General features: G+C 45.4%; 1 protein-coding gene across 1 annotated transcript; it reads right to left on the bottom strand.

The window, feature by feature from the left end:
* Positions 1-33: 33 nt before the first annotated feature.
* On the bottom strand, positions 34-14,288 carry ppp2r3b (protein phosphatase 2, regulatory subunit B'', beta). The gene is made up of 13 exons (XM_068746333.1): positions 13,953-14,288; positions 6,780-6,965; positions 6,398-6,501; positions 5,712-5,814; positions 4,730-4,804; positions 4,543-4,629; positions 4,145-4,301; positions 3,554-3,602; positions 3,370-3,459; positions 3,111-3,286; positions 2,490-2,608; positions 2,319-2,425; positions 34-816 (listed from the first exon to the last, which is right to left on the bottom strand). Exons 1-13 carry the CDS (start codon positions 14,286-14,288, stop codon positions 678-680), a joined length of 1,728 nt encoding a protein of 575 aa, XP_068602434.1. The 3' UTR covers positions 34-677.
* Positions 14,289-16,901: the final 2,613 nt, after the last annotated feature.

Below are 16,901 nucleotides of genomic sequence, written 5' to 3'. Positions count from 1 at the left end.
ATTTAAATAGAATAAAAAACACTTAAACCTTCCTTTTGTTCTGTCAAAGTGTTTTCCAATGACATACTTTATTACATAGAAAATAAACTTGCCCAATTAATTTACAACACAGCAAGCAGCAAATAAATATTTACAGATATTTATAAAAGCATCTAATAATTTAGAATCTCACCTCACACAAACATTCCATGACCTGTACAACATACTGTGTGTTGGTGTGAGCGGTGCTGGGTTTGGCTTGCTTGGCATTCACAGTCACGCGTCCATTGATGAATTTACAGCCTTGTAGAAAACATTCAGTTGTGATCACTGGAATGTAACATTTAGCCAAAGCTTTCAGACTAATGATCAGTCCGGGGCGCTGCACAATCTGATTTAGTGATGCTCGGTTGAAATAAAACCACAAACGCTAGCTGTAGCCAGGTGAGGATGGCCAGCTGTGGTGACGGGGTGAACATTTGATTCAGTCCAGTATGAAGAACGTCCTCCTCAGACCACTAGACATGAGTGCTAATGTGTGCTACAGAACCCACTTCTTCACCGCCACCAGTGGTCAGAGTCCAGCCCGCTTTATGGAGTCCTGTTGGGCCAGAGGGGAACCGGTCCGGAAGCTTGTGATTCTTGGCATTGCTGGTTGATCCGGGCCTGGGAACACAGAGCTCCCACAGGATCGAGTGTCATTCAAAGTCATCCTCGTATTGGTACTCATCCAGACCCAGGTTGCAGGGTGGAGTGGGGATCTCAAAGAAATGTCTCTTGGTCAGACCCAGCTCGCTGGAGAAGTGCTGCCCGACGGGGCTTAAAGGAGGTTCATACCTAAATGGAGAAAAATAGCATTTAGAGCTAAGAGAAAAAAGAAAACACACTTTCTTCCTGTGAGGAGAAGATAAATCCGACTCCCATGTTATTACTTGAACTGAGATTCCACCAGATCCCAGTTGGATTATATTAGTAGGACTGCAGCGCGAGCCTGAACTTGTCCTGTGGAAACACGCGGCCTCCAGCTCACTGATTATACACGGATATCTTCTTAGCTTAACCAGAACAGAAACTGATTTTCTAGTGACCTCAAGGTAAAAGCAAAGAACAGATGACCCAGCACGAACACTCGTTGAAACAACAAGCTGCCCCATCAATGCTTAACATTTTTGAACGGATCAAACAACACAAGGTGTGAATAACAGAGCTTAAGAGGCGCCATTATGAACACTGTGTCCACCAGTCTTTTATTTCGATCTGGATGCTGGACAGATGCTTCTGATTAGACTCACAGCATTACCGGTAGTCTGCAGAAAGACACAATGGGTTAACTAAACGAGTGACCGAATGGTTTGGCTCTGAAATCTGCATCTAATCTATCAGCCTCAGTCTTCGTGCTAAAACATGCTAAGTGGCTGCTGGCAGATTCATGAAAAATCAGCTATTTTCATTTACTTTGGCAAGAACGTCAGAACCGTCTCCAAAATGTCAAACAGATCCTTTTAAACAAACCCGTGTGACTGAAACGCATGAAGGAACGGACAGAGGTGGTGCAGCTCACAAACAACACCGCCGTCTGACGCACGGCGGCCAGAGGCCCGGGGGCGGGATCAGGACGAGACCCGCCCAGAGGGAGGAGGAGGAGACTGTGTCCTGCTGGTACCTGCTGGTACCTGCGCTGGGTCGATGCTTAACCTTAGATGTCGGTGGTGCTCCTAAAACCGCCACACAACACACCCGTCAACAGCTTCATCTATGACTGACACACTCTCACACAACGGCCGGGGTCAGCAGGGCGACAGCAAGCCCCGTCTGTCTGCGGCGTTCACACGCAGCCGGACAGCCGGGCGACTGAAGCCATCCTGCTCACAACCGGATCAGAAACGCTGGAAGCATCACTGAGCTTGACTTCACGCTACGGCACCGCTGTCTGACTGCACAGAAAATATTATCACTAAATTATTATCAGCCTGCCAAAAAGAATAATGAAATCTGTAGTATAATGTACATGATCGAAAACATGACTGCGTTTTCCATTTGCTAACACTCACCATCATGATGGATATTTACCTTTTTCACCAAAGTTTGTTAGCAAGGGAAACAAAAACTAGTGAACAGACTTCTAATGTACGTACTTATAGAAAAGCACGACTCCATTCACATCGAGTCAGTTCATTTGATTAGGGACACGAGAAGCTTAATAAACTGCAGTCAGAACAGTTTGAACAGGAGAAACACAATAAGTAGCTCGTCTTGTGTTGAAGTGACAGACTTCTCTCTTCTTGAAGTGCGAAGTTGTCTGATAAATCATATCTGAGACATCTAAGACCCCGACTTACGCGTCGTTGCACTGATCATTGGCCGCCTCCTCAGCCACCAGGATTTCGTATTCCTCTGCGGCGTATTTCTCCCAGTCTGACATCTCCTGGCCGCCGGGCTCAACCTCCTGAAAGCCACGACAAGTCATGCAAACGGCCTGACCTCCAAGGAGAAGCCGCCCGGAACCTTACCCTGATAACAGAGAATGGGTCCTTCTGCTCGTGGTCCAGGTACTTCTCAATGTTAAAGAACGTGTCGAAGAAGATATGGGACAGCTTGCACCTTTTAAGGTCCCGCAGCGTGATTTTACCTGGACCGGACGAAAGGGGGGCTTTAGAGAGGTCGGCATCGACAAGGCATTTACCCGTCGACGCGGGTTCGAGCCCCATGCTAGCTCTGCCTGTAGATTAAGGATGTTATCTCATAAATAAATTATGCGTTGACAGTGGCATTTTAGGCCTTCTCTTTAACCTCGATAAAAGTCCTTTGATCTGCACATTATGTCAACCCAATCTAACGTCTCTACAGGGCTAATAGACAAGCTAGTGTTCTCGCAAGTTTAACGTCAAGTCCGAACCGATTCTAAAATACGGATTGTTGTCAGAAAGAGGAAATGTCTGCCTTCTTCTAAAAGGAATAGTGGGAGCGAGCTAAGTGCAGGGGGGGGGGGGGGTCTGTGGCGTGGTGTGGATCAGCCGCTCCGGTGAGTCCAGGACAGCCAAAGACCAACGCGCTGTCCTGGAAGAGCGCCTCTTTAAAGAGGCCGAGTTTGTCGGACTTTGTGGAGCGTGAACATGTGAAATGGGTCTGACCTTCGGCCTCGGGCTTGACGAGGTCAAGCATTTGGCAGAGGCAGTCCTCGAAGGGAAGCGGTTCAATAGCCATGGCCTCCAGCTTCTGACACTGCTCCTCGTAAAAGTACTCCAGCTCGTACATGCTGAGCACACCGTCCCCGTCCAGGTCCATGCAGCGAAACCAATACTCTATACTGGAAACACATGGAAGGAGCGGCGGGCATGTGAGAAAAGACGGGAAGCGGACGATGTGACGGGTGAGTCCGAGACTACACACCTGGTGTCCGTCTTCTTGTCCTCCTCAGAGATGAGTAACCAGACAAAATCAGCGTAGCTCAGCCGTCCGTCTTTATTCACCCGCCTGTCTCTGTTTAAATAAATAAATCAGGAAATGAAGTCATCGTCTTTCCCTTAAAAACTTCATGACACAACAGTCAACCTCCGTTAGATTGTTCCGTTACCGTGTGACTGTTCCTGAGAATACTCTTTCAATCATCTTGTGGGAAATGGCTGGAAGAAAAAGACAGCAAAGATTACAATCCATATTATTCAGGGGGGGGGGGGGTGTCCCCCCTCTCCCACTGCAGCTCCAGTTAAAGCACAACACATGTAATCCATTCTCACAGACTGTAAATCGGCACTGGCGAGCTGAGCTCTGTATCTTGACGATGCTATAAATCCTTTGGTCATCGTTTTGACCGTACAGCGGTAGAAATCGTTCCAGACATGGCGTCATTTGAGCAGAGAGTACTTCGCTGCTTTCTTATTGATCTCGTGTCTCATTTCCCCTGCCTCACTCACAGACCATCAACTCAGAACATGTGGCGCTGAGTGTGCGGGGAGGAAGCGGCAATGACAAGTCGTTTTCCTGACCGAGTGTTTGAGTGCAACCAGTGAAGCTCGACCAAACAACATTTACAAATGCTGTTTCTGGATTTCTGGATTAAGCAGCATTCATTTAGCGAGGACTTCCTGTTTGAGCTGTGAGTGTTTGCAGGATATGAAGCTTTCCCAAATGCAGTAACGGGTCACCGTGAGCTGTGCTCATGCACCTTGGTCGTTGTGCTGTGCCAGGTCTTTCTGGTCTATGTAGAGGTCATGGTCTGTGTCCAGCTCCCAAAACTTGCAGTAGATAACGTAGAAATGTTCATAGGAGAAGAACTCTGTCAGCTGGTTCACGTCCTCTTCCTGCTCCAGCAACGCCACATTCTGAGACGGGACAGAAGGATCAGAAAGAATCAAAGCTGATTCGAAATGGGATTTACCTTGACCTTCATCAACGCAACCTTTCCAGATCAAAATGAGTAATTATGAGCATTTATAATTCAGGAATCAACATTCCTATTAAAACCAGTGAGGAAATGTTTAGCAGGTCTTCAGATGAAAGTGTTTTAGAATCCTCTTTTGTAGCACAATATACACAGATAGTTGTATTTGTACAGTCGTGTACCTGAAGAAAGTTACTTTTCCTGAGCTCAGAACATGTTATTTTCCCGGTCCATGACCGATTCACGTTGTAGAATATCCTCTGGATCACCTGAACAACAGTTAACAGTATTAATATACAACTACACGATGAACACCTAATCAATGCAGCACCATATTCATTCTCCAGCATTTTCAGTGTCGGCCGTTACCGTGGTGATGTACCGCGAGTGAAAGTCGGGAGCGTCCTTCAGAAAGGCCAGGCCTGCATGCGAGTTCACCACATCCTGAAGACATGAAGTCGGTGCATTCAGTGTCGTTGCCGTTAACAACACACAACGGCCAATCAGGTGCATTCATTACCGCCAGCGATGAGGGCGACGCTAAACTACGCCTCTCTGTTGGTCGACCGAGCATATGACACTCAGAAAGGAACGCACATTATGCGTTCTTTGTATTTATAGGTTGTGTTTCGTAAAGAAAAGGCTTCAGGCCTCGGAGAGAGAAGCCTTCACTGAAATATTTCTTTCAGCGCGAACCTGTTCTGAGATGAGCTGAAGCCAGAAAAAATAAAACGCCTGCTGCCAACCGTCGAAGCCTTTGTTCCTCGTGCCATGAAATCACAGGGGCGGTGCCGCGTTTCAAATAAACTGTAGCTTTATTCCCGCAACGCCTTTCGGTTTCCATTTTGCTGGAAGGAACTGTTGAAATGAAAAGGCCTTACTTGGGTCAGCCTCTTTGACTCTTCCTGAGAGGAAGTAAATCATCCCAGCACAGGAAGCAGGCGGGGACAGTCACATGCGTTTCACTGAGCGGGACCATGCTAATTAAACAGTGTGTACCACAAGGCATCTCTGATGCTAGGCTAACAGGTGCTCGGCCCCCGCCTGCACGCACACGCATCAGCTGTACACCTGTGCTAATATGGAGCACCAACATGCTCAGACTGATCAGCCTGATCAGCTCCACCCGTTCCATCAAACGACCTGATGAATCATTTCTGAGATTAACTGGCTGCTATAATCTGCGTGTAGAATCTAAGTCCGACACCAATGGATCCCTTCGCTAGGTTGCCGCAGAGAAAGGTTCCTCCATTGCTTAGGCAGGACAGTTTGAAACTGAAGTCCAGTTTCCACCCCCCCCCAGGTCAGCCTCGCCCCTCGCCCCTCGCCCCGGGGGGGCTGCAGCCGGTACCTGCAGGAATGGAATAAAGTCGTCTTGCTCCAGGTAATTACAGCCAGGCTTGGCCAGGAGGTGCACAAATTTAGAAGCATCGTCGTGACAGGTCTGCAGAGTTCTGGAGGAGGAAAGGGAGAACAGATGGTTGCAGGGTTACTCCCTCCTCTGCTCACATGTTCTGTCTAGTAGTTAGAGTGTAGGAGCGGCAATAATACATTCTGAAATTAGGATTCCGTATTGCTGCCTGGTTATTATTATAAGTGGTGAATGTTATGGCAGCGATGTGGAAATAATGCAAGGGTCTAGTGTGGTCTCCCATCAAAGAACGGTTCAGTCATGAGCTCAAGTCAAAGGCCAGTTCACAGCGTCCCTCTGGAGGCTCATGCATTAATACAAGAGCATGTCTATCGCTTCCAGCAGCTTGAGTCAGCATTACGAAAGCGAAATGGCGTGCGTTTCAGTTTCACGCAGAAAGAACCGAAAACGCTGTTTCGTTTGTTCTGAAGAGAAATGCTGTGAATAAACCGTGAACGTTCTCTCCGGGTATTTGTGAGGCTGAGATCTATGATTGTTGTTTAGAACGGAGAAGGAACATTTTAGGACGGGAGGGAGTCCCAGCCAGTTGTTGCCATTGTTCTGAAGGGACTGCGTGAACCACTGTTCTGTTGATCCAATCAGAATGAGAGGAGCGATTGTCTTACTTCCTCCACATAGCCACGAACTTGTGAACGGACACGAAGCCGGTCCTGTCGCCGCCAGCTGAACAGAAAAATGCCATTTTCCAGTGAAGAGGGCACTCGCAGGCCTACGGAGACAACAAAGGACGGACAAAAGACAGAGACAAAATTAACCTCTTAAAGTAGAAAAGAGTGATAGCCTAAACCCTAACACACAGACACAACTGGGTTGGACAGCGGCAAAGACGTCCTTAAAGGAATCAAGGTGAATTTCTCTCTGGCCATTTCTCAGATTACTCAGGAAGGAGATAGTTTTATAATTAGTTGACATTCTTCAGGTCACGAGTGAAATGCCACTAATTTCTGGGTGGCAGCTAAAACTTGATGCTACAAATCACAATCTCACCTTGGCAACCTGCCCCATGTCCTCAATGGTGGCCCTTTCATTTGGGAATTGGGAAAATAGTTTTTCAATTTTGGAAATGAGGCCGTCGATGTTGAGGTCGGCTTGGGGCCGGCCCTGTGGGAAGTGAAACTGTGGAATGCTTTCACTCAGCGCTGTGGTGACGGGCGCTTCCGTCCTCACCTGGGCCTGAGAAACACAAATAAACTGTTAGCCAACGATGCTAGCAAAATGCTATCGCCTCAGAGATCAAACATTCCAGCATGAGCCAAGCTTGCTGTAACACAAACTCTCGATAAGTAGCACGATAACAACAGCTCTCAGTCATGGATGCTTAAAAAGATCATTTTAATTCATCTGTAATAAACACATCTCTGACACATTTCCCTCTGACAGATGGCCATTCAGTACAGATTTAAAATAGGAGCCGTCGACTGATACTAATACGTGAACAATATGTCTGCCCTTGATAAATGTCATCTGTGGATCAAATTATGTCTAAAAGGAATCTATGGACTAAAGAACAAGATAAAACTGAAGGGCTCTCAGAGAATGTCACTAATAACTTGCTGTGTTCAGCCCGGGGCAGAGCACACACGACGCAACGATAACGCCTCTTCACTCACATCAACCAACGAGCATTTAGAGTCATGTGACCACCAGCATCAGCTCTGGATCCATCACACCACCAACTCTAGAATAGGCTGTCTGAGGCAACGAAATCTGTAGTAGTAATCATTCCTGTGCAGTACAAACACAATTGAAGACGAGCTATATTGATGTTCTTAAGTACACCTGTGGTTTTTCTGCTTTGAAACCATGCACCAATACAGACTACGTTTCTCTTTCATGGTAATACACATGTATGCAGTGATTCCCAGCATGCGCAGTTTTACCGCATGGATGATATAATGACATATGCATTGATATAATCTCCAACAGGCTTCTTGCTGAGGATATTTTTATATCTTCAACTATATATATTTTTAGCAGCATGGCCAAGAAAACACTATCAGCTCACACCCGGAGACTATTTACACAACTAAGGAATTTTCTAATTGGATAAATCTCCGTGGCTGTCAATGATCAAAGCCTCAGTAAGGAGATAAAAATACCAATTAAATTGATGTTGGTCCAAAATCTACCACCCATTGTTCTCACCTCTTGTTAGGTGTCACAGATCGGACAATAAAAACCCGAAACTTCAGCCCGGTCCGTTATTCTGCTGCGGTCAGTCAGCGCCAACCTGCTCAATTCACCGTGAGAGATGCTTCTGTGCGCCATGTGTTGGTGTCAGCCATGGCTATATAAGGACATAAACATCTCCTGTTGCCCTGCCCCACAATGCCCCCCCACCCTCTTTCTTCATGCTAACCGCTAGCAGAGCCCGTGAGCACAGCTGCCGAGCCCGATGACATTTTGCACAATGATGACGACGGTAAAGCAGCCGAGTGCAACATACCACACAAACGCACAACTCATCTCTCTACACACAAATAACGAACAACACACTCCTCCAAAACAACCGCACCCCTCATCACTGACACAAAAAGAAAGTCGCATTTGATACGACACAGTGAGCTAAATAGAAGAATGCTGAATGATAGTGATGCAACCACGTCCTCACCTGCCCCGGCTGGAACAGGCTCCAACAACACAACTTACACTTTGAAGATTATTGGGCAACAATAGCAGCTACATCTACTGCAGCTTGACACCAGCCTGCTATCGATTTGTGCAATGCACGAGGCCCACCAATCCAGTCCTCATTAACGGACCCACCCACCGCGTTACAGGCCAGCACAGCCAGTGCAGTCGCGGCTGAACTCAGAGAAACACCTGCCTGTCCTTGTTGGAAGGCTTTGAGCCTCTTCTTGAACCGAGAGGGCAGAACAAAGTCACAGCCACGTGCCAGCAGAGCCAGCTCCTTCCTCAGGTCCGGGTCCTGGCGCAAAGACAGCTCCCTCATCCTCATCCTCGCTCCAGACAGGGCTGCGAGCACATATGAACAAACACCACACGGAATCCTGCGTTGTCCTCTTGACTCAGTACCAGGGAGCACTGAACAGAAAAGTTAGTGGCAGCATTCAAAGTCCTCTGTGTCCCCGTGGTCGTCCTCTGTGTCCCGGTGGTCGTCCTCTGTGTCCCCGTGGCCGTCCTCTGTCACAGTGAGAACCACTTAAAGCCCGCCAGCAGCTGTTACTGCAGCTCTTCCTCTCCCATTCCAGATCTGGTCACACAATATTAACTCCAACGGCAGCTTTGTCCCAGTCTCTACACAACGTGCATGCAGACACACACACACACACACACACACACACAATCCACAGGGTCAGGGAGCCCTTGCCTCGAAGCTGTTGGGGAAATAAGAAATGATGGGGTGTATGTGTGTGGGAGTCACTTAGTGCATGTGTGGGAAGGGAGGGGGGTGTGTGCGGTGGATCTGCCCTTTCCAGTTTGCATTCCTCGGTGCTCATGGAGGGTTTTGTAAAGAGACAGACCTGTTGAGTCACAGAAGCCAACTGAGGATGCACCCAAATATCAAGACGCGCTGCACGCCGTCAACAAGCTTCCCTTCAGGGGATCTCAAACACAACACAAACAAGCGTGGGCTATGCAAGCACTTATAAGCACAAGTGCATGCGGAAGGTAATAAGAAAATATCAAATAAAACTCTCGAAGTGGAGTAATAATAACAGAAGCATTACTCCTGATAGATCTGCCTTGACCAGTTATTATATCTGTAAAATACGACAACAGCAGGCGGACAAAATAAACCGAACGAGAAGCTGGCAAATAAAACAAAGAACCAACACATGACTTAATAATAGAAAAGCAGAGTGCGGGTCAAATCACCAAAAGATATGCACATGACAGAAAGACATAAACATATAATCAACTCCACGGTATCTGATCTTATGCTGGTCTTTGTTTTGCCTTCCCTTTGCAAGCTTGAGCTGCCAGCCATTCCATGTCTTATTATAGTTGATGGGCGATAGAGAGGAGGGAGGGAAATGTCAAATTCAAAGAATGATGACCGAACCAGCCTGCGCCTATTAAAAGCACCAGCAGACACTGTTTGGGCGATCCGAGAAACGGGATCTGGAGAAACTCGGGTCCATCTTTATTCCTAAAACAAAGATCTGCTTCCGTTTGTTGCCGTCCAGGAGTGACGGTAATTACATCAATTCTCCAACAGCTCTGGAGGTGCCTTCTCTGAACAGATTATATATAGGAAATGCCTTATTGATGAAAATATGAATCGAGCACAATGGCTTTGAGACGTGCACGTCGGTGAAATATGCTGGTAGTTTTACATTGGTTCATGTTGCTGTCCGTTTCCACACGGAGCTAAAAGCAGACCGGCTGCATTGTTAGATGACAGGGTGACAATGCGTGCAGTGTTCCAGTGGGCTCAGACAAACCCAGTTCCTGTTATCCCTCACACAGGACACTGCACATGCTTGATAAGCTGTTTATATGACGATTTCACAGTCTGCTCACGCTCATCAATTCTAACCAAATATGGAAAAGGAAAGCACCCAGGTCATACTGAAACCGAGATCGCATGAAACGGTCAACACATTTGGAACTGTGCTTCGTGTTTCTGTATTTGAGCAAACCAAATGTGACGTGTGTTTCATAAACGGAGGGACTCGCAACACAGCAGGGATAATGATGTGTTGGTTTATATGTGGGGGGGGGGGGGGCAACCTCCCTGATGTTTGGTGTTTTCAAATACAATCACTCATGGTGGGAACAGCAACAGCACAGATAAAAAAAACAAAAAAACAAAAAACACAGGCACTAAATAACCAGTTGGATCAGTTCTATCAATAAATAATTACATAATCACAGCAAGAAGACTGTCTAAACAAATGCACCAAAACTATCTATTATTCTGGGTAGACGAGTGTGATGTGCATACTCGACCGGATCACTGTGCCAGCCTCAAAACACGAGAAGGCTGCAGGCCCCCCTCCGTGGGCGATCTATCAATCTATCTTCAGTCAGACTGGCATTCACCACTGCTGCCGACATTCAACGCTCAACATGGAAGACAGACCGGCAACAATAGTAGAGAATAGAGAGCAAAACTGATCGACGCTTCTCGACACCGTCGACACAATCACGCACGGCGTCCCTCAAACGCTAGCTGCAGCTGGCGTCCCTCTCTGCGCTACAGCAGTGACACGCATCACTCTGAATCCACAGGTGACAAAGGGGCACAGCTGGTTCACAACACGAGTACAGAACACATGCTGCTGTGAAATCCAGAAAGTCCTGGCATCACGCGTCAGACATGTGAACACGATACGGTGGAATAATTCAAAATAAATGCAGAGTCTATATACAAAAGTGGAAGACCAAACAAATCAGCAGAGATAAAGTTTTATTGCATCATCTTTTTTTTTTTACCTGTTCTTTTACTTCTGTGAGGAGTTTGCATGTTCTCCCCGCGTCTGCGTGGGTTCTCTCTGGGTTCTCCTGCTTCCTCCCACCACCAAAAACATGCAAATTAGGCAACCTGGTTCCATAGGTGTGAGAGAATGATTGTCTGTCCCTGTGTGGCCCTGTGATAAACTGGCGGCTTGTTCAGGGTGTACCCCGCCTCTCACCCGTTGACTGGGATAGGCTCCAGCACGACCCGGTAACAGACAAATAAACGTTCTTTTATCTGCCTTTAAAAAAACACACACCTTCCTTTGTGCCATTTCTCATAAATCCTAGTCAAATCCCAAAGATTCCGATGGTTCATTTTCCCCTCACAGATCACCACCAGTCCAAAATGGACTTGTGGGAAATAGTTCAACACCTGGTTCTGTGCGAGGCAACTGATAACATGACTCCAGCTTCAAATAGCTTCTATGTTGCTGAGCCTGACTCAGCGTGCTATAAAAATGCCTCTTGAGAAATAACCTTATAATCCTAAATACATAGCTTGGAAGAGAAGAAGAACAACAAGCGAATTCATTTCTACTGTTCTCCATGACTAACTGCTGACTGTGGGCGAGGGACCAAGCACACGCGAAACAGGAAGGAAATCCAATCCCCCATGTGGAGAGAATATTTACTCGACAGAGTAAATAAACACTCTTAAACCACATATTCACACAATTAGCAGAATTGTACAACGTTTGTTAGAGTAAATTACACGGGGCGAATATGCTGCCACTCCTCGCCTCGATGTGCACGTGATGCCAACAGAAGGCAAAAGAGGCTATCTATATCAGTGTCTGTTGTCAGTCAGACCAGCTGCTCCAGCCTGCATCAACGCCACGTAAATGGAATGTTTGAGTAACCCTTTAAATAATTCGTCTTTATGCAGGAATTTATTGTATTTTCTTAAAATAGAAGTATTACTTTATACAACATCACAGTTCCTTTAATATTGCGTGACACTTTTGCCACATGCCACAATACATCACAACAAAATAGACTGTCCAGCAGTAGCTCTGTGCTAATCTTGGGGGGAAGGGTGGCATTTGGGGCCAAGGGCCAAAGCTTAAATACATCTGTCACACTTCATACCGTTGCATCACAGAGACATATGTTAAATAAAGGACATCAAAGCTAAAATAAAAACTTTACACATAGCTACATTTTTTGTTGCATTGAAATCCACAGCAGCATTTGAGAAGACCTTCCTCAGTTGGAGTCCTCTTCCTCAGGTATGAATCACTTTACATGTTTGACCTCAGATATTCTCTAATGGAAGTTTGAGAATAATTTATCCCATAATGTGGGGGGGTTAATGGGCTGTGATGTTTGGGGTAACCAGGTGGTCTCAGCATAAATCAAAGGAACTGGAGTACCCCACCCAGAACAGGGAAACCTGGTCCACAGCTGGTCAATTTAAATTGGAGTTCTCCCACTTCAAAACTTTGACCATTGAAAATATACTACTGGTCATTCTCTCATTTATGCTGAGACCCATGCAGGCTCACAGTCGTACAACATGCTGCCTTACTCGGAGTGGAACATTAGGTCCAGCCATTCAGCTGTGATGTTTCAGTCAGCAACAGAACACATGTTCCACCAGTGACCACTCCAAAGCCTCGTCAGGCATGTCTTTAGCGTGTCAGCAACGTATAGAAGGCAGAGTTTCCAAGAACGCTTGTTCCCAGCTGCCTGTCTCACTCCTATCACGGTAACCTCACATGTTGACCAAATCACGATTATGAAAAATACATTTAAGCCTTTAACAACTTCATATATCTTGATTTCTTCCACAAATCAACAAAGCCAAAAGCAAAAAATATCTGTTTACCACTGGAGATGAGACACAGCAGCACACAGGATGAATGAATGGAGTAGCCAGAGCGCCAGGCATGAGCTAGGTTGAGATGTAACACCTCATAAGTATGCAACTAATATTCACAACATTTACCCAAAGACATAGAGGTCAAACTATGATGGACTCAACGGAACACTTCGTCGCCTTTGGTCCTGTGGTGTCCTCAGCAGCCTCTGGTGGTCTGCCTTGGAAAATAAGTATCCAAGAGTTCCAACAGGTTTGATTAATTACTACAAATTTACATCCGTCAAAATAGTCCAGACAATTAAATAAACTGAGGCCAGTCCCTGTAAGTAGGATTTTTAAAACGTCAATCTTTTATCGCTGGTGTTAAAAAAAGACAGCAATCCATGTTGAAACAAACCTGACGCATGCCATAATCAATATATGAATATGACAAAGTTTAAAATAATTATCTCTCTGAGTCTGAATGTTGGAATATCTCTGTGAAAAAGGCTCGTAGAGACCACTTCAGTGCACAAGCGACTAAAAACACAAGGGTTCAAAGGTAACTGCTACAGATTTGACATAATATGGAATGTACAATGCAAATTACTTATAAATCACTTACATTTAAGTGTAGCTTAAAAACTGCTACAGAACAGTCATGTCTTATTGATAGTAACAAAGTCTTAAAACATTGATTACCTTATTTGACTCTGGGTAGTTAATCATCTTGATTTTTGCTACACGAAACCTAAGACGACAGCCCTGTGGCATTCCATGTTTTGAAAATCCAAATCCTGTTCAAACTTGTAAGAGTTTGTACAAAACGCTCAGGAATGATGGCCATGAGATCCATTTCTGTACTTATGCAAGTGTGACAACCACATAAATATTGCTGAGTCTACAAATGTCCCGTTTCACTAAAAATTTACCTTTTTTGCGCTGACAGACCGACGTAGTGCTCGTCCATTGGGTCTAATCATTCTGGTGCTGCCACAGCCAGAAGGGAGGGTACTAGTAGACGGGGAGCAAGCGGAGGAGCCCAGAGGAGCAGCTTTCTTCTCTGATGTCACATTGTTGTTTTCATTAAAGGCCAACGACCTTTTATCTCGGGCGGCCCCACTAGTCAAATCAACGCGCTGTCCACTTTTGATTAGGTCAAGATAATGTTCGAGCTGTGACTGGGTTGCAGGATCGCTCAACCAGGTGACGAAGAGCTCGTCCACCTTCATCTTTAGAACCGGCTGGAGGACTTGTGGCGACGGCATTTTGAGGGATGTTAGCCTATGTAGAGGAGCAACAAGGAAGGTTAACGTCACAAAACACACAGTATTTCCAGCACAGCCAAAGAGGAGACTAAAACACTGGCAGCAGCTTACAAGCTAGTAGTTTAGCCACAACACCAAACAGTCGATGTCCTGGACCACACGCAGAAGTAAATGTAACTTAGTAAACACCACTAAGGTTAGCTACTATTTAAACAACAACAACAACAATACACTTTACTTTGCTAACATCACTCGGAGCCGGAGGACTCTTCAGAAAATAAATGCCGGAGTCTGCAGGGGAGGCGTCGAGGTTAGCCAGAGTGAAACTTGTAGCAGTATTCTGTTAGCATCGGTAGCATTAGTGTGCTAATGGCTAATACACCTACCTCAGAGTGAATGGACGGCAACGACAAATGCGTTGATACGAATGTTCATTACGTCCACTAAAAGCGAAGTTGTCGCATGCATGTCTTGTGCTCCATGAATCACGTCTCGTATCGCCGGCACTCAAAACAAACCGGGGGAAAGGACAGGAAACTTCCTGCGCTGCGCTCACGTTCCCCTAGTAACCGGTGAGAAGATATCGCGAGATCTTGCTCTGCTTGAGACTTGGCTCATCCCACCCTTCCTCATCTCTGCACTGCTAATGTTCTGGGTGGTGAATTTATTTCTCCACGCAGTCCGCACTCAGATAATAAGGAGGCCTCTGCGTTCTCACTTCAACCAAATGTCACCCAGAGAAGGTTAACCATTGTTAAGAAGTAAAATGATCACCTGTTTCCTCTCCAGTTAAGAGAACCTGTTCGAGATTCGATAAGCAGCTCATAAGATGCTCACAATATCTAGACTGGAGCCTTAAAAGAATGCTCTAAAGGCCCTGTATCACCTAGACCAGGTTATTAGCAGTAACCTAACAAACTAGTTCAACTGTGATGGATGAACTTTGTAATTAGCCACAATGACTAAACTCTTGTACCACATAAAAGTCAGTGAATTGTCAGCAGAAGTCTTCTTATCTTACATTTAGGTTGGTCAACATTTCCTTCCTACTGTGTTCACGATACAAGATGCTGTGTGAATAACGGCCACTTTGCACTGAGCGTAGACCGGCTGGAGTCGATAATGGTGAGCAAGAGCGTGCTTCTTTTCAGATTATCTATTTTAAACAATATAAATTGCGACAAAATCAGCACTGACTGTTTGAATAAAGAGTGGGGAATGCAGGGGACAGATGCAGAAAGTGTGTGTGTGGGGGGGTCAGTGTCCTCTAAGATTAAATACGAGTGTTACGCATAATCCTAAACTTCTGTCCGAGGCCCACATGCTTAATATGTGAAATTTGTGAAATCTGGATTATATAATCTAGTGCTGTAAAAATCACAACCATTCCCTTGACATGGAAGGAAGTGAGGTGTGAAGGACGACAATGCTCAAGATTACCTCAAAATTGTATTCAAGTACAGCAAACTAAATGTTCCATCGTGCATACACACTGCCCATAAGGCACTTATAAAGCGTTCGATGTGGTTATTCTTGATTTTTAACACGTGTTCAGCACATAAACAATTACCGGCTACATAATTTATTCTTACCTCATAATCACTTAATTTCTGCAGTGCACAATCCAAATTTTAATTTGGATTCATTACTGCAGAAGAAATGAGCTCTGTGAGTTCAGTGTAGCCTCTCACGAACTCCATCCTGATTCTCTTTGAATGAATAACAAGCTGCACCTGATTCCACACCCGTTTCTCCTCTGGTACGCTCACTCCTCCAAGCTGATAGGGGGAACACCTGGTCTGTGTGGAGTTGGACATCCTTATTGAATAGTGTAGGGAGGAGTGGGCACCCCCCCCCAGCAACAAACTACAATGGTCAGTAAAATAATCAACACCATATTTAACACCAGGGGCAATAATGGAGTGGATTGTTTTCAGCATGCAAGGGTTTTTGGGCTATCATTCCAGATCTAGAAAGCAGCTTTCAACTGTCATCATATTATTAATCTAATTCATCTTTAACAGTTGAAGAAACATTCTTTCGGTCACACTTGATAGGCCTGCATGCAAAATAAATACTGAAAGAGATTTTAACGACCACATTGGAGCCATTTGAACCAAAAACAACAGCGTAATTGCTCAGTGTCTCTGTGAATGCAGTGTTGCTATGGAATTATTCTTATTATGCAGGCGACATTAAAATGTTGTCCAGACAAATCTGTCTCTTTTCATAATCACAAATCCAGGGCTAAACTATATTTCCAATCAAGACCTTTGGATTCTTATTAGTGTTATTCCAGCGATCTGGCGTTATATCTCATGCTGCGCGCATTCTTGAGGATCATTTTGAAACAAAGAAGGAAAATGTTTCTGACAAAGACCATTACATAGTTGTATTTAACTTCACAAACCTGACACGGTCTTGATATTGATATGTACTGTTTGTCTTTGGTTTCAGCACCAAGGGCCCCACAGATACCTATCACCATAAACCGCCAGCTCATTAACGACCACATTCAACATGCCTGGAGCATTTTTGTTTAGAGCAAATTAATGTAGGTTTCACGGTTCTGAGAATTATTGACTGAATTCTCCTGATTGCTTCCCTTGATAA

This window comes from Brachionichthys hirsutus, chromosome 12, assembly GCF_040956055.1.
Source record: "Brachionichthys hirsutus isolate HB-005 chromosome 12, CSIRO-AGI_Bhir_v1, whole genome shotgun sequence".
NCBI lineage: Eukaryota > Metazoa > Chordata > Actinopteri > Lophiiformes > Brachionichthyidae > Brachionichthys > Brachionichthys hirsutus.
This window is presented reverse-complemented; position numbering and strand designations above follow the sequence as displayed.